This window comes from Pelophylax lessonae, assembly GCF_965119305.1.
Source record: "Pelophylax lessonae genome assembly, chromosome: 1".
Taxonomy (NCBI): domain Eukaryota; kingdom Metazoa; phylum Chordata; class Amphibia; order Anura; family Ranidae; genus Pelophylax; species Pelophylax lessonae.
This window is the reverse complement of record NC_138768.1, coordinates 114,603,942-114,622,150: the sequence shown is the minus strand read 5'-3', so window position 1 is coordinate 114,622,150 and position 18,209 is coordinate 114,603,942. Positions and strand designations below refer to the sequence as shown.

General features: G+C 40.7%; 1 protein-coding gene across 4 annotated transcripts in view; it reads left to right on the top strand.

Annotated features, from left to right (window-relative positions):
* MAST4 (microtubule associated serine/threonine kinase family member 4) overlaps nucleotides 1-18,209 on the top strand; it is a 933,584-nt gene that overhangs the window by 525,793 nt on the left and 389,582 nt on the right. For all 4 annotated transcript variants that reach the window (XM_082272235.1, XM_082272234.1, XM_082272236.1 and 1 more), the window contains one exon: nucleotides 7,611-7,642. In XM_082272235.1, coding sequence (XP_082128361.1) covers nucleotides 7,611-7,642 — 32 coding nt within the window. The remainder of the gene's footprint in view (nucleotides 1-7,610; nucleotides 7,643-18,209) is intronic.

Here is an 18,209-nt window from a genome sequence, read left to right as displayed (position 1 = left end):
AATTTAAAGCATATCTGAAACTCAAAAAAAAAAAAAAAAATGTAATATATTGTAGCTTATTGTGTAGCTGCATTTGTCTGTTCATTTCACCGGAAGTGACATCACATCACATTTTTGACACTATTACCAGGTATTTTCTGTACCTGCTGAAAATGTTCTTGGCCTGAAAAAAGAAAAACCTTGCGACCACCACATCTGAGAACTGGCAACCTGCAATACGTTCTATTCTTGTTTTGGGGTTAAGCTATGCTTAATCTAAAATTAAGGAGATGAGCAAGGCTGCCCAGACAAAAAACAAGTTTTGGCATCCCATTATTCGTGCAGTTCTCTACAAGAAATGCGTCCTAAAAAAAAAAACAATTTCTGGGCGTTTCCGGTTTGAGCACAAGCTCCCTGAAGACTCAGAAAACAGAGGCAGTCATAAAAAAAAAATCTGGGGGTGGGATTTTTTAGGAATCCGCTTTTACCCAGGTATTTTTTTTTCTCAGAGAATAGGTGCAGGAACTCCCCCCTTTCTGAGTCCTCCCCTTGTCCCTGCTCCCCACCTACCTCCAAGCCCTGTACCTTGGTCCCACCCCCTACCCACCTCACAGTACTGCCCCAAGTATCATTTTGTGGTGCTAAATATTTTGTATGGAATTTGTTCTTGTCTAATAACAAGAAAAGCAGGAAAATAGATCCCCTGCAACCAGCAACAATAGATCCCTTACATAACAATAGACTCCCCCAGCTACAATGGACCCCACTCCAACAATAGGTCCCCCCAAACAACAATAGATCCCCCCAGCAACAGTAGTTCCCCCACACAGCACTAGACAACCCCCCCCCCTACACACACACAGCAGCAATGGACCACCCACAACAAAAGGCTCCCAAGTAGCAACAATAGATCACCCAGCAGTAATCATCAGTAGACCCTCCAGCAGCCAGCAATAATTGACCTCTCCCTCAATAGTAGATACCTACCAGCAACATAAGTCCCCCCAGCAACAATATATCTCCCACCAGCAACAATAGACCCTAAAACAAAAACAGATCCCCACCAGTGACAATAGATTCCCCAGCAGCCAGCATCAATAGAGCCTCCAGTACACCCCTTGCTATTACATACGTTCAGTGCTGGAGATGCTGAAAGTGCGTTCCCGCTAACTAAAAAATAAAGCATTGCTTTTACCATGATTTTTTTTTGGTTTTGTTTTAGTAAATCCTATTAGGCTGTACTTTTAAGGCAAGGTTTACACATGCCCGTCTGCGGTTTGCAATGAGTCCGGTGCAGTTTTGCTCACTGGTTCGGGTGCAAATTTTTACTTGAATTTGAAACCTGAACTGGACATAAAATCGCACAGGACCCTTTTTTAAAAACTGGGAGAGATGAGGGCGCTCTGATTAGGAAGGATATCCGGTTCTTTGTAGCAGTGAAGAGATTGTTAGAGAAGAAGCAGCTCTGGAGGATCCTAAAAGGAGAGAAAGGCGCCTTTTTTTTTTTTTTTATGATCCTCTTTTTAAAAACTGACTTTGGCTGTCCCGAACATGTGTTATCTGGCCCCATTGCAAGCCGGTTCAGTTCACGTGTTAAGCGAATCAAATGCAGTTTAAAACACATATACACCTATCAGCCATAACATTATGACCACTGACCTGTAAAGGGAATATCTGGTTATAATGACATGTGAAAATTGGTGGGATATATTGGGCAGCAAGTGAACATGTTGGCCATGAAGTTGATGTGGTTAAAGCAGAAAAAAATGGGCAACGCAGTTTGTTGTGTATGGGGCTATGAAGCCCATGGTGTCCACAGTCAAAAGCTTCTACAATGGTCACATGAACATCCGAACTGGACTACAGAGCAATGAAAGAAGGTGGCCTGGTCTGATGAATCACCTTTTTCTTTTACATCATGTGGATGGCCCAGTGCGTGTGCATCACTTACTTTGGGAAGAGATGACACCAGGATATGATATAAGAAGACAAGTCGGCAGAGACTTTCTTTTAGTGGGATTTGATCACCTGTGCGATTTTTACTTTTTGCGCTATAAACAAAGAGCGACAATTTTGAAAAAATAACAATATTTTTCACATTTTTTTTATATGAAATCCCCCCCCCCCAAAAAAATGTAGAAATCAATTTTTTTACATTTTTGGCCAATTTATTTTCTGCTACCTATGTTTGGTAAAAAAAAAAAATCACAATAATCGTATTTTGATCGGTTTGCGCAAAAGTTATTGCGTTTACTAAGGGAAAGATTTTTGTCATTTTTGGTGTTTTTTTTTTTTTTTAACGAGTAATGGCGGCGATCTGCATTTTTTTTTTTGCGGGATTGCGGCGGACAGATCGGACCCTTGACTGACATTTTTGACACTTTTGGGGGTACCAGTGACATTACTACAGTAATCAGTGCTATACATATGCACTGTTACTGTAAAAATGACACTGGCAGGAAAGGGGTTAATTTTATTGGAGAGGGAGGGGTTAATGTATGCCTGGTGCTTGCTAACGTGTGTGGGGGGAGGTGACTGAGTGACACAGCTATGCTGAACCCTGCAATCTTACCCTGTCTGTCACTTAGGAGATCCGCCCGCTTTGTTTACACAAGCGGGCGGATCTCCAGACTCGATTCCCCGACGATCGGGGAAGAGCGGCGGTGATTACCGCCGCTCCTCCCCTGGCCCGACTCCCACTGTGACTGAATACAGCGGGAGCGAGCCCCCGGCGGCGCGCGCGCGCCGCCCACAATGGGAGGAGTCCAGCGACGTAGGTCTACATCGCTGGACGGGAACGAGCCACTTTGCCGCAGTACAGTCAACGTGACCGGTCGGCAAGTGGTTAATATTAGATGGGTGGTTCATATTGTTATGGATGATTGGTGTATGTGAACAAAGCCTAAAATGAAAAGGTAGTTTTTAATAACATAATGTTACACAGTTCCTGTTTAGCATTTAAATATATCTGCTGCACCTTCATTCTCCAGTAATACGCTCAGGGCAGGGAGGTGACCTAACTCTACGGCTTAAATGTAGCAGAGGAAAAAAAAAAAAAGAAAAGGTCACCAACCTGGCTGTGCTGTTTTGTGGTAGGGCTGTGTAAATCTTAGGACTGAATGGACAAGAAATACAAACCCTTTGGCTGGTAACACAGCTTTCATTTATGCATGCCAGCTATGTATGTATCTATCTGGAGTTCAACTTTAAATGGTATGAAAAGTCTAATGAACTTCCCTTATGTGTTCCCATACCTGTTTTGTTATATTGGTTTGATAAAAAGTACCTGTTGATCCTGCCAGAAGCCACTGCTACATTGTGTACACCCCAGATAGCAAGGATAACTTGCCAAAAATTTGTAGCAGTGTTGAATTGCAAGTCTGTTAACTTGCTGCACATTTTAACTGGCAAGTTATACACTTGCAGAGCACTTGAAGCACACATTCTAGTTGACATTTTTCCAATTTGTAGCAAATTTGCATGGCAAGTCTCTGGCAAGAGCAAAGTTGCAGTGGTAAGTCTACACAGCAAGAACTCTGCAAGTCTACAGCATAAAAATTCAGCCACAGTGACCCCTGTGGTGGGATGACTATATGCAACACATAACTGAACCAGAACCTGCTGAATGTTTGCAAAGAAAGTTTATGTGGAATCATGCAATGCGGACTTGCTGCATTTGCCTGGCATGTCTAGCAGAAGCTTGGAAATTCATTCTCAAATTTGCAGCGCAATTGCTCGCTATCTGGGACTGCATTATTAACTGCAGAACACCTGTTGTGTATGTAGTTGAATTGGGGGGGGGGGGGTTTATTTAGTCCTAGCACACTCTCTGCTCCCTGGGGTGACATTGATGATCCTAAATAGATATGGTATGTTGAGCAAGGACTGGTAAACTGCCATATATTAAATTTTTGTTCTTGGGTTTGGATACACTTTAAGTCCTCATAACGGAATAAATGTAAAATATAAATGTGTATGGGGGCTATTTTTGTGTAGTAATGTAAATTTTATAGCAAAGAAAATATCAAATTGACTTTTAAGCTTGTGCAGAAGACATTAGATTCCTACTTACTATCACCATAATTCATACATTGACATAGCAGTGGAAAGCAGGGCGAATATGAAAATGTCACTTTAATGTTGACGTATTTCAGAAGACAATTCCCAGCAAATTGATATTTTAGTCACTAGTGTCACAGAGTCCTCTAGAAACATTCAAATATGTTTCAGTGAAGGATTGCGGTGTATCATCTGGAAAACGTTACAATCAATAATCCAAGGATTTTTGTAAGCAGGCCATAAATATTTCGCTTTGTTTGTTATTTAACCAACTGGAGCTTAATGCTACAGTGGAGAATTTATGGAGCATTTATGGCGATCCAGGTTTTTTGGTTATTTATGGCTGACTGGTTTGTTTATAAAGATGGGAACATTATTATAGTCTGTCTGATCTTGAAAGCACAACCTTGCATCTATATATTGATTCAACACTGAAATATTTGCATGAGATAATGCTGTATTAATTAGTGTGAATATAGTATTTATTAGGAATAATTTGGTGTACTTTTAAATGTAATGCATATTAAAGTTGCATTCTGTCTTATAGCAGCTTGTTACAAAACTGTAAAATTCTGATTTTTATAGTTATTTGTTAGCTAAACAAATTTTACAATATAAACAGTTTAAAATTTTGGGAATGCCTTTCTTTTTATTTCTTATAGGTCAGTCCTTGTAGCTAGCTGCCATTTATCTATACTATCTCAAACTCAAAACCACCCTCTGATCTTTGCAGTTGCACACAGGCAGCTTTTCTAGTTTAACCCTGCGGGCTGATTAAAAAAAACTGATGAGCTTGCTGTACTAACTATGCAATATTAGTACAGAAATCTCCAGAGGTGGGGGACTTGAGTCACATGACTTGACTTAAGTCAGACTTAAGTCACCAGTTTGAGGACTTGAGACTTGCTTGACTAAAATTAATAAAAGACTCAACTTGACTTTGACTTGGTATTCATGACTTGAGACTTGACTTTGACTTGAGACATATGACTCGAAATTACTTTACTTTTTGAAGTTATTAAATATTTGCATTTTCTCAAGATGTGTTAAAGCAATATTTTGACTTGATTTGTGACTTGACCAAATAAATGACTTGACTTGCTTGACTTCTAGCAGGGACTCGACTTGCTTGCTTTTCGCCACAGTAACTTGGGACTTGCTTGAGACTTGAAGGTTAAGACTTGAGACTTGCTTGTGACTTGCACATGTGTGACTTACTCCCATGTCTGGCAATCTCCCCATTAAGCTAGTTGTGTTCTGACAGGGGGACTGCCCCTCCGCCTGAACACACCAGTCAGTACTGGCAGCCAACGGAGACCGATTGACTGCTGGTTTTCCAGCTTGCCTGTTCTACTGAAGCTGGAGAGGCTGTTGGTGTGTAACAGGCCAAACATCGACCAGTTTCTGTTGAACCAGAGGATATTCAGCCAGTGTGTACCAGCCTTTAGGCCCCTTTCACACGGGGCAGAATCCATTCTGATCAGTAGGGGATCTGTGAGATTATCCCCTTCTGATTGGAACCGAGCGGGCAGATGACACATCAGTGTCTGATCAGTTTCTGCAGAGCGGAACACGGACAGAGCCAATTCTTCTCTGTGGGCACCTGGGAGTAAACGATTAACCTCCGACTCTGTCCTCTTTTATTTATTTATTTTTTTTTTTTAGCAGACTCAGTCAGATCCGGAGGTAGGTGGATATAAATGGATAGAGATCCGTTTACACCTGCTTGTCAATAGGAGAGCATGGGCCTTCCCAGGGGAGGACTGGGAAGGGGGGCAGGGTGGAAATTGCCCCCTGGGCCACTCTGATGCTGGGTAAAAAGGCTGTACTCAGGGCTGGGTTAATGTAGGGGCCAGACACTATAAACAGCTGCTGGTTGCCACTACACAATGTTATATTTGCAGAGCTGCAGTGGAGCGGTATGAATGTGCGGAGTACGCTCCTGCACCTGGCCGGCACAAAACTAACAGTCACTTCCCTGACAGACAGAGTGATCTCTGCCCGGCAGGAGCTTTCTAGGCCCCGCCTGGTGTGATGTAATGTATTTTTCTTTAAACCTCCTTTGTTGCTAATAACATTAAATTAGGTTACCACATTGCATCATGTTTGTCTTGCTTCATAACATCAATCTCAATTATAAAACCAAGTGGGCATGGATAGTGAGCTGATTTGATGGTTCAATGGGCCACTTGACTGGACTTGCCCCCTAGATCTAAGGCTGCCAGCCCTCACCTTCCGATTGGCTATAATGTGAAATTGGTTGAAAACTCCCCTTTTTTTTATTTTGGGAAGATTTCTCTCAACATCCTGTTTAAAGACCGCTTTGAAATATTGCATCAATCATAATTTTCTGTCCTGGTGACAGCAGTCACTAGGGCAGAAAGTGTAAATCTTTCTAGTAGGGACACGGCAAAAAAATCCAACAGGGGTTAGAACCAACTTTTCATACCCTGTCCAAAACGTAAAAAGGAAATTGCCAGAAAGTCACTTTTTAAGTGACTGTCACTGAGTTACAGATTTCAAATACCAAGGGTGGCAAAAATGGGGGGGGGGGGGGTCTATACTTTCCTATCATGCTGCTCTGTTCAACAGCTACATCATCCTCAAGAATCTTTACATTTGGCACTTGTCACACACTGAATCTTGTGTCGCACACTCTTGCTCCTTCTGTTAACCCCTACGTCACTACTTACTGTGTATTGACCTAAGAGTTGGTGGGAGAGGCGCCAGGCATGATAAAAGGCCACTAATTTGTAATTTAGAGAGGATCAAAAGGGAGTTGAAACCTTCTTCATCTGCAGTAGATTCCAGATTCCTTTTAGGAGGGAAATTTAAAAATCTTTGGGTCAAGTAAAACCCTTGGCCAATATACACTCAAACTGTTGTTCAAAGTAGCGCATCTCCCCCTGATCTGCTGAGGGAGCTAAACAATTTTTTTTTTTTCGGTCTTGAAACTTTTACTTTGAATTGTTCCACAGTGCCTGCATCTACAGAGCTTGGAGAGATCTGGTTTTAAAATGTATTCACTGCCTAATATTTAAATGTCCATAGTTGGGTCTCAGGTTCCTGTATAGAGGCTTAGTTTTCTCACGCTCTGTTTATATGGTCAGCCATGATATCTTATTGTTATAGTATATTGTTGCAAGGATCGCATAGTGGGCATTCTATGTAGAGGTAGGAAAAGAATATAGCACATTTATGTATATTGTATGTCCTTTATTTATATCTTACTTTAGCTGTCGTGTTCTAAATGATGGGTGTTTTCTTATTTAATTAGTCAGGAAGATGACCTTGTAATACTGTTTTACAGCAGCATGGAAGTGAGATGTGGGCTATAATGCTTTGCTGCTCTTCTATTTAGTGATAATGGATGTTTCTGTTTGTTTGTTTGTTGGATTATTTACTTTGTATTATAAGTTGATTTTCTGCCTCATATTAAATCATTTAGAATTTAAAATTGAGCTTACTTCACTGACCTTAAAATAAAAGTATATTCATTTAACTAGTTTTGTGACTGTGTGCAGATTTTAGTTTTTTCCTCTCTAACCAAGTTCTTCTTTGTTCTGTTGCAGAAGGAACTGAGCCTACCAAGACGTGGAAGCTTGTGAGTAAATGTGTGGTTTGTTGTAATGTCTCTAGTGAAGACTGACATTGGATTCCAATTGATGTTTTATTCATAGTGTGGATATTGACAGCCGAGGCACAAAACACACATTGTATGCAGAGTTCAATAATGTAGCTCTTGATGATTAGCATTTGCTGTATGTGTATGCTTGTATTAAAAAAAATCTACATATAGTGAATTGTCTGGGCAACAGCATCTGGGTGTAGGTATTGTTATTGGTGATTAGACTATACTATGTTTTTTCAAACTGACTTGACTTTTCGGTAACTCCTATCTAACGCCAGTTTCAGAAAGTCTGGCATGGTTGAGCTAGGAAAAGTTTAGATTACTGTCACCCATATTATTGGGTTATTATTTTCCTTTAAAGTCAGATAGTCTTTTTAAAGCCTAACTTTTTTTTAAAATGTACTTTTGGATAGAGCAATGAAAGATTGAAGCTGAAGTTTAGGTATGCATATTTTTGAACAGTTAACATTTTTCAGCTTGGACAAATAGAAGTATGCATGTGTCATACCTGAAATATCCCTGTGGAAGCTGGAAATCATAGTAGACGCTATTACAGCGATTGCCGCTAGCTTCTAGGTCCTGTGCCAAGCAGCTGCCCTGCTGCATACTAATCACAGGCGGTCGCTTGCTCAGTCCCAACTCATCCCCGCATGCCAGGATGCTAGGTGTAATCCTGGACTCTGAGCCCCACAGTTTCCACCTCAACCTATTCAATATCTCCAAAATACGACCCTTACTAACCAATGACACCACTAGGCTGCTAATTCACTCCCTGGTTATCTCTCATCTTGACTACTGCAACTCCCTCCTCATTGGCTTACCTTTACTTAGATTAGCCACCCTTGAGTCCATTATGAATGCTGCTGCCATGCCCATCCACCTTACCAGCCATTCAGTCTCTGCTACCCCTCTCTGCCAATCCTTCATCTGTCTTCTGCTCACCCAAACAAAAAAAAAATCAAGCTACTAACAACTTCTTACAAAGCCATCCACAACTCTGCCCCCAGTTACATCACTAATCTAGTCTCAAAATACCAACCAAATCATTCTCTATGTTTCTCCCAAGACCTCCTGCTCTCTAGCTCCCTTGTCACCTCATCCCAGGCTCACCTCCAGGACTCCTCCTGAGTCTCTCCAATCCTCTTGAACTCCCTACCCCAGTCTGTTCAAATATCTCTTACTCTGTCTGCTTTTAGATAATCCCTAAAACCCCTTCTTTTCAGAGAAGCCTATCCTGCCCCCACCTAACAACTGTACTTTGATTTTCTCCATCAGCTTATCCCCCACAGCTAATACATTTTGTATCACTTGAACCTCATTCTTAGATTGTAAGCTGCAATGAGCGAAGCCCTCTGATTCCTCCTGTATTGAATTGTGTTGGAACTGTACTGTCCGCCCTGTATAGCGCTGCACAAGCTGTTGGTGCTGTTTAAATCCTGTATAATATTAAAAACTGCAATACATGAACTAATTAGACAGGATGTCACTGTTCTGTCCTCTACCTCATCCATTCAGAATTCCTGCATTCACTGAGAAAGTGCAAAATATTCTCTGAATGGCATCTGTGCCAACCCAGCTGGACCAATGTAATTATGCAAAAAAGATGCATACCAGGAATTCAGCTTTTACAATTTTTGCCAGCCTTTTATTTTTGTATATGGCTCCCTTGAGTAGATTTTCCCTTGCTTCCTGTCCGTGTGATGAATGCCAACAACAAGAAATATCCATACAAGAAATGGAGTGTGGTTATCACCAGGACAGGAAAACATAGGTGCATTATTCCAACCCTTACCTAAGTCACTAAAAATGTGCTTTGACTTTTGTCTGTGTCCGTGTTACTCTCCTTAACAGGGACTTAGTAGGATTCAGAGACTCTAATTGTTCCCTGCTCTGTCTAAAGTGGAATAAAAAGTTTTGACTAGAGTTGGGTTTAAATTTATGTATTGAACATTAGTGGGATGCAAAGTGCAGTAACCCTTGGCCACAATTCCAGTTTGGAATTGGACAATGCACAACATGCGGAAATTCATGAAGACTGAGGGAAGCAAGTGTTAAGATTTTCAAGTTTACGTGATTACCAATTAGAAAAATGACTAACTGACGTTCTGAGGAGTTTGGGTATATCACATACAGAAAAGTCATATGATTAGCATTCTGTGGTAAATTATGTCATCCAATGTGTCAGAGGTCAGTACCGTTTAAATTGGGACTGCAAATATGAAGTTGCAGGAGTTTATTTTACACTTTGGTTAAACTTTCCTTCACAAGACGCACGATTCTTGTTTTGGTTATGATACGCCTTTTACGTCAAAGTTTTCCTGTACTGGGATTGAGTGTTGAAAACTGCCATCTGAACTTTATAGAAAAATATAACTTGGGATGCTCTATTGCACAAGTGCCATTTTCCTTTGGCACTTTCAACCATCTAAGCTCTTGTGTTTGGCTATTACTTCTGAATATGATGGATTGCTGCAATGAACAATATCACAGTACAGCAGGGATATTTCCATAATAAAGCACACCACATTTTAGGCCCTCTGGAATGAAGATAGTTATACATGTAGGGGATCACTACAAATTCCAAATGCCAGTTTATGACCTTGGATTCAAATATTCTGCATCTATCTATCATTGTGGATTATTACATAATTAAAGGTAAAAAATGGTTTCTAACCTCAAGGCCTGTCATCTTCACCTTTGTTTCATTTGTAGTGGCTCGGTAACTGGTAGGCTCCCTAAATTCTAAAAGTTGAAGGCTGTGTATGTATATATATATATATATATATATATAATGTGTGTGTGTGTGTGTGTGTGTATATTGTACTGCATAGAGTATAACTACAAAGAATTTAGAGTGCTACGCAGCTTGACTTTTTCTGTAGAATGAATGCTTCCAGGTGATGTAAAGTCAATTTATCAACCAGAAACACTTGTACCCTTGCTTATTCATGCAGTTATCTAATCAACCAATAGTGGAAGCACCGCAATGCATAAAACCATTTAGATCCAGATCAGGAGATCCAGGTAATGTTCATGTCAAACACCAGAATGGGGGAAAAAAATATCTGAACCCACACCTTGTACACCATTACCTGTAATGAAGTGTGTCCTATATCCAGCTGGTTGCAGTCTAGAGTAGAAATCTTCCCACTGCCACCAGATCCTCCATGCAGCACTGCTCTTTCAGCACCGGCCTCTATGGGTATTATAGTTGCACAGTTTGCCCACCCTTTCCGCCTGCCTGCTCTATTTGTAGAACTCATAGTATAAAATTTCCAGAATGCAAAATCTTCTGTGATTGGAGGAGGTGAATCATTCATTCATCTGCCATTCCTCTATTTACAGAATGCTGTGTGTTCTGGGAAAGAATTGTATAAGGTCTATGAATGAAAGAGACAAGCGGCACAACTTTTACACTCACAGCAGCTTATGTTAATGCCTTACTTTAGGAGATTTCCTGTAGTTTCCTATTGTGTCATTGGAACAGGACGTGAAGGAAAAACCCCCCAACTGTACACAACTGAAAAAGAAAACTTGGGGGGGTGGGGGGTGGATTTACACCTGTTCTCTACCTACTGTATCAAAAACTAAAATGTGGATTTACATATACCTTATTCTGGATTGCAATGCTGTGGTTTGAAAATAAAACAGAAGAACATTTCTAAAACTTTGATCATTTTTACTGATTGACAGTGAGCATAGCCATGGACAATATAAGGCACTATCCATATGTATATTATAACATTATTTCTATTTGTAGTAGCTTCTTAAGTAGAACTTTGACTGAATCATACCTCTCATCTGTCAACCCCTTATCACTAGCTCAAAATTAATAAAAATAAATTCATAGTATGTTATTTACAGTCGACTCCCTGTCCTAGTGATGTCACTCAGCCTCTTGGGAAACCTAAAGATTCCAAATTTTACAAGAATGCGTTCCCACATTGTGCCTAGGCCAAAGTGCTTGGAGCCAGGATCTATAGCAGTGGTGGTCAACTTTTTTTATATGAGGGGGCCTCAGCCCTGACATCACCAAAGGGCTGCATAAAAAATTCAGTGAATATTCAGTGTAGTGAAACAGCAGACGCACAACAGGATGAAGTCTGATACAAGGAAGATGCTTCAGGGGACAGTCATAGGCCAGAGATATATTACATGAGACTGCTAAAAATCACTACTATAACAAGCAATATTGAAATAGATGGGCCACACAAAGAGTGCCAAAGAGCTTCATATGGTCCCCAGGCCACAGGTTGGCACCAAGTGGTTTATTTACTAGAGCTGGAGAGTGAAAAATCAGGCTCAATTCTGCATAGAAACAAAACAGCTTCCAGCTTTTTTTCCCAAAGCTTAACCACTTCTGGACCTGAAGATTTTCCCCCTTAATGACCAGGCCGTTTTTTTGTGATTCGGCACTGTTCTTTAATGAACAATTGCACGGTTGTGAGATGCTGTACCCAAATAAAATTGAGCTTTCTTTTGGTGGTATTTGATCACCTGTGCGATTTTTTTTTTTTTTTTTTTTTTTGCGCTATAAACAAAAAAAGTGACAATTCTGAAAAAAATAACAATGTTTATCACTTTTTGCTATATAACATTCCCCCCCCCCCCAAAAAAAAAAAATGTAAAATCAAATTTTTTTCTTTATTTTAGGCCAATTTGTTTTCTGGCACATATTTTTGGTAACAAAAATCCCAATAAGCGTATTTTGATTGGTTTGCGCAAAAGTTATTGCGTCTAAAAACTAGGGGAAAGATTTGTCATTTTTATTTATTTTTTTTACTAGTAATGGTGGCGATCAGCGATTTTTAGCAGGACTGCGATATTGCGGTGGACAGATCAGACCCTTAACTGACTTTTGACACTTTTGGGGGGACCAGTAACATTACTACAGTAATCAGTGCTAAAAATATGCATGTTTACTGTAATAATGACATTGGCAGGGAAGGGGTTAACCCAGGGGCGATCAAAGGGTTAAATGTGAGCCTAGGGGAGTGTTTACTAACTGTATGGGGGATGGGCTTGTGAAATCAACATAGGGATGTTTGTTCCTAAATTGGAGGAACACAGGAGCTCTGCATTGATTCCTGAGAGATTCCTGTGTTTCCAGCAGCAGACTGCCTTTCTCTCTTCACTGGGAGCGATGGCGGGTGCCCGTGTGGCAATCGTGGCTGCCAGCCCCATAGATCACACGCATAAAGAAAGTGAGTGCTGGTGAAACCAAATGTAGCAACAGCAGCTAGCACACAAAGGTGAATATAAAACCCATAAAAAGACATGTAAACAATAAGTGCAGCGCTAAAAAAAAAAATCTAAAATGATGAGTGTCCAAAACAGTGCTATAACGAAATCTAAATATAACGAGACCAATAGCCACATATCAAACTATAATGAGACTAGTTCATCTGCTAAGGATCCAGTCAAAGAAATTATAAGTCCTTGAAGCGTGTCATTCAAACGCAATAGTGATTATAGAGAGAAGATCATCTTGTTATATAGGTTAAATGAAAAGCCACCAGTGCTCTACTTATATAAAAAGTCAACTCAAATAGTGCTCCCCTCCACCGTGCCTATGCACTCACCAGATGTCTGGTGTATATATACCTTGAGTCCTATTCAACAGGAACTGTTGTTATCATACACGGGATCGTTCCCACAGTCAGAACCTGGTGTCCTTAACCCTCTCGCATCCACTGCTATTCAGGGTGAACAGGATAGCTGGCAGATCCACTCACATTGTGCCCAGAGTTCAAAACCGGTTGCATGGAATGTTCACAAAATCCGAGACAAAAAAGGTGTCAATATAGTGTAGTATTGTAAAGGTTAAAACTACATGTAAAATGGTAAAAAAAAACCTCACATTTGAAGACCGCCATTCCTACAACATAAGGACGCGGCCAAGACGCCAGTGTGTAGGCCCCTGACATGTTTTGTGTTCACAGAGGAATGCCTATCACCAGTGTCCCTTACGTACCTTATATACGGTAAATGGTCACAGACACAGGTGTTGTCACGATTGTGGCAGGAAATTATTCCGTTGCCATTTTGTGGTAGACAGGAAGTGATCTCAGCAAAAGCCTCCAGATACCCGGGGCCCCATGGATCATCTTCCCCGCTGGCACGTGCACGCCCACCAGGATCACTCCCGCGAACTGCTGTGCCAGTGCGGTGATTCGTGGGAACCTGCCAGCCTGTCGCCGTATATAGGTGGTGGCTGGTCGGCAAGTGGTATATTGAAAAAAGCTGAGGTTGGAAGCTGATTAGTTTCTTTTCATAAGTGAGCTTGATTTTGCATCTCCAGCTATAGTAAATAAACCCCTAAGAGTCTATAGTTACCAACTTTTACTATTTATTGCTAATGCGTTGCCTTTTTATTTTTTATGTTTTGAGCTGGTCATTTAGTATGGAAGGGTGATGGATGATGGATGCATTTTAGTGAAACATCTGCCTTAACATAAAAAGTGATAAAGCATACGCATACAATTTAGTAAAGTATTGTTTTTCCCCTCTCGCACTGCCTGATTGGTGGTTGGAGGCAGATATACAGGCAATATATAGACTAGTGTGCTGTCATTGCAGATATAGAAGTGAGATATTCGCCAAGCCGGAAACTATGCCTATGGCAGTTTGGCTCCTCAATAATATTGGTTCATGACTGTGATGAACTATACGATATACAACACAATTTTTCATTCATAAGTGACAAAATTAGATTTATTTCCTTACTGTAGCCTTTGTTTCATCTCTAAACAGCAATTGCATACAGTATTCATGAACCATAATTTTACTGCTAGATATGTGAATAATTACTGTTCCAATACTTGTTTTTTTATTCTTAACAGCAACAAGTATTAAGGCAAGCATATTCAATCATGTCTGTAGAAGATTATGAAATCACCCGAGTATTTTAAACTTCTGGAATTCAGTATTTGTTCCTGTGTAATTAGAAGGAGAACATGTCACAGTTGGACTGCTCTATTCAATCATTTCATTCTATTTATGTCAGAATAAAGGCACAGTGGAATGTAATAAACCAACGCATTGCATGTACGTTATATGCGCATTCATCAGTCCTGAAATGTGTCAGGTTTGGAACTTAAGTGTATCTAAACCCAAGAACAAAAATGTATTTCATTTTTATTTTAGATTACGTGTTCTTAGCTGTTGTGCCTGCATTACTTTTCTTTTTTTTCAGCTTTTCAATTTGCACCTGGTAATCCTGGGAATAACCTCCTTCCTGTGTCTGGGTGGTTATGTTCGCTTCTCTTCTATATCTATAGAGGGAGCCATTGTTTACACCTAGGCTGGATTAGGGCTGATAGATGAAAGATAGGTTTGGTTGTGCTTTAACCTTACATGAAGTGACATGGAAACTGCACTTCTGGCAAGGTTAACAGATCTTCTCTTGGTAAAAATGTTCTTTACATTTAGAAAAATAAAAAAAGAAAACAAATTCAGCCACCAAGTCTGACTGGTAAGCTACAATATATTCATTTTTTCATTTGAGTTTAGTTTCCCAGTATCTTTAGGCAGGCTATATGCGGCTTGACTTCCTCCCGTTCAGTCTGCACAAAAGAAAATCAGTCAATTCCCCTATCCACACTAACAGCTAGGATAGATTCATCTCCACTGCCAGCTATTGTATTCAGGCAACCACTATCCGTGGCTTCCTTCACTTCCTGTATGTTTAAAGGTTGTCCTCAGGACAAGGGAGTGAAGGGAAATCCGTGCTATTTAGCGCTGTGTTACTTATCAATTAGACTGGAAGCCATAATTAGAACTCCTATATATATTTAACACTGCATCCAAATCATTTTTTTCAGACAGAGCTTTCTTTTGCTGCAGTTTAGTAATTATTGTTGTTTTTTTTTTTTTTTTTTTAATTATACAAAGAAAAAAGGACCAAAATGTCTTTTGAAAATAAAAATAACAGGACAGTATGAACACCTGTTCTGGAAATGATATAGATTGGCAACTCCTGTCCTCATATTGATTAGGGGTTTCCAAATTAATAACTACTGCAGTAGGGAACAGACACAAAAGATACTCAGCATCTTTCCAAATCATTGTTCTGCTTTTTTTTACGTAATTGAAGGTTTTTACACACATTATTACATAGGTGTCACATTAACATTACAATTGTACTTTTATGGTAACAAAGGGCGTAACATAGGCAGGCTAATTCTAATCAGGACTCAAGAGTGCAAACATGTAAATATTGGTGCCATGTACACAATGCGTGCAGTGTGCAATACATACAAAATAGAATACAATAGGATACTGAACTTAAAATTTTCAGACCCCTGAGATAACTCCTTTTCAATCTTGTTTTTTGCAACATTTTGTTGGGGAAATGAAGAAACTTGATATTGAGGTGGTTAGAACATAGAGCCTGTTAAAGGTGCACGGGATATAGATCATATTATGTAATACATAGAGCAGGGAGGAGGTGAAGGGGTTAATGTAAAGGTCGCATACAGTGAGAGGATGGAGTTTAGTGGTTATTGTGCACATGTGCAGGATAAGCGTGATCAATGGGTTAAAAAACAGAGACAGGCTTAAAATCTGATGTGTATAGTAGAGAAGGGGGTTAAACAAATGATCTCACAGTCCATGAAAATAAATAAATAGATCAGAAACTGCCACTGATCCATCATTCAATTTCCTTTACTTCCTCTGTTGTAAGTGTAGCACTGTCCAGTGTGCTAGGGGTTCTTAGTGTAGGTTGTTAGTAAAGAGCTGTCAGTGTAGGTAAATTTATTTTAGCTCAGGGCTAAGACTATTCTGGGTCAGGGTTCAGTGTCTCACGGCTGGCTGACTCATTCTAGCAGCTTCTCTGGTGTCTCCCCCTGTTCTCTGGGACATTGGAGAATGCTCTAGACATAGTGGGTGGTGGTTAGGAGGAGCTGCTTAGAAAATTTTAGGGCCTCAGCCAATCCATTGTAAATGGCTGGCAGGGGGCAGGCCACCTCATAAATAGGCATAAGTCATGCCAGAGAGGGGCAGTTGGATGGAGATGGAGTGCTGGGAGGACTGTCAGGGGCCCTTCAGGGCGCCCCTAAGTCTGGGTGGGTGAATTCGGCCCTGGGGCTCTGGTGCTGGAAGATTCCCCCTAAAACACACAGAGAAAACCCTTCCTGGAGGCACGGGAGCATGGATCTCTTGAGAGTCGTCAGGGTGGGCTGGTGAGTGTCAGTCTGGAGGACTGTGGGGAGAAGTTAGCCTGGAGAACTGGTGAAAGGGGCAGCTGCAGCCAGGCAGGTTGGCTGTTTCAGGACTGTTACTTTAACTGACAATTGCGCGGTCGTGAGACGCTGTACCCAAAAAAATTGATGTCCTTTTTTTCCCCCACAAATAGCTTTCTTTTGGTGGTATTTGGTCACCTATGCGATTTTTTTTTTCTTTTTTCCACCTAGGGGGGTTTTACAATGGCAAATCACCATTCTGTCTCCACGAGGAGCGATTGCGGGTGCCCGGCGGCAATCGCGACCACCGGACACGCAGATCAGCTTCCCCCATACAGTTACTTTGTTTTGCGGGACAAAGCCGACCTCCCGCAGTGTATGTATTGCTGGCAGTCGGCAAGTGATTAAAATGATCTGTTTTATGTAAGTCCTTTTTCCCAAAAAGAAAAAAACAATGGTGCTCAAACTGCTTGCATAACTGCAGCGTGAACTGGAGTTTGGCTTCAGTTTGTTAGTGTATTTAAATCTGCTAGTACATCTTACACTCCTCTCCCCTCAGACTGGCAATTCTGCTGTCCAAATGTGCCCCCTGTAGTCATTCTTCCAGCATGGAGGTTCTCTAATGCAGGAGGAGCATTACTGGCCAAATCACCAGGTGAAAACAGAGAGCAAAAAGCCTAAAAAAGAAAATTAATTCAGTCATCACATCTAATGGTTCGTAGGAAGCAATATATTAAATTTTGTCCTCGGGATTAACACTGCTTGTAGTTAAGCCCTGCCCTGTTGTTTGTTTCTTTGATAAATTAACATGGGCAGCAAGCCCTAAAACTTGATTTGGCAATTGGATTGGGACCTTAAGTAAAGCTTTACTGTTCAAGAGCAATATTGTCACTTTAGGGTGCTCACTACTGATTTTCACTATATAACGCACTATCCACACAACTCCCCTATAGGGGAAGGTGTTCTGTAGGTTATGCAGGTAAGCTTGGCAGAGGATTTTTTGAAATTATTGAACAGAAATAAAAAAAACAGACTATAACCCTTCCCAGCTGTATCCAAAGCCAATTAAAATTGTTTTGGCTGACCCCACACCACCCCACCACACCCTACCCCACCACACCCTACTCCACCCCACCACACCATACCCCACCCTGTAATTTTCTAAACAATTGCCTTTTTTAAAATAAAATACTATATCCTAATTGTACACTACAGGACACAGGTGAGAATATTCATACACCCTGAATTATAGGCTTCTATCTTCAGGTGACTGGACACTGGCAGTGCTTTAGAGAAAATGCCTATTGGGCATCTCTTCAATAACCCTACCGCTCTCTGAGAGTCTGCAGTTTTTT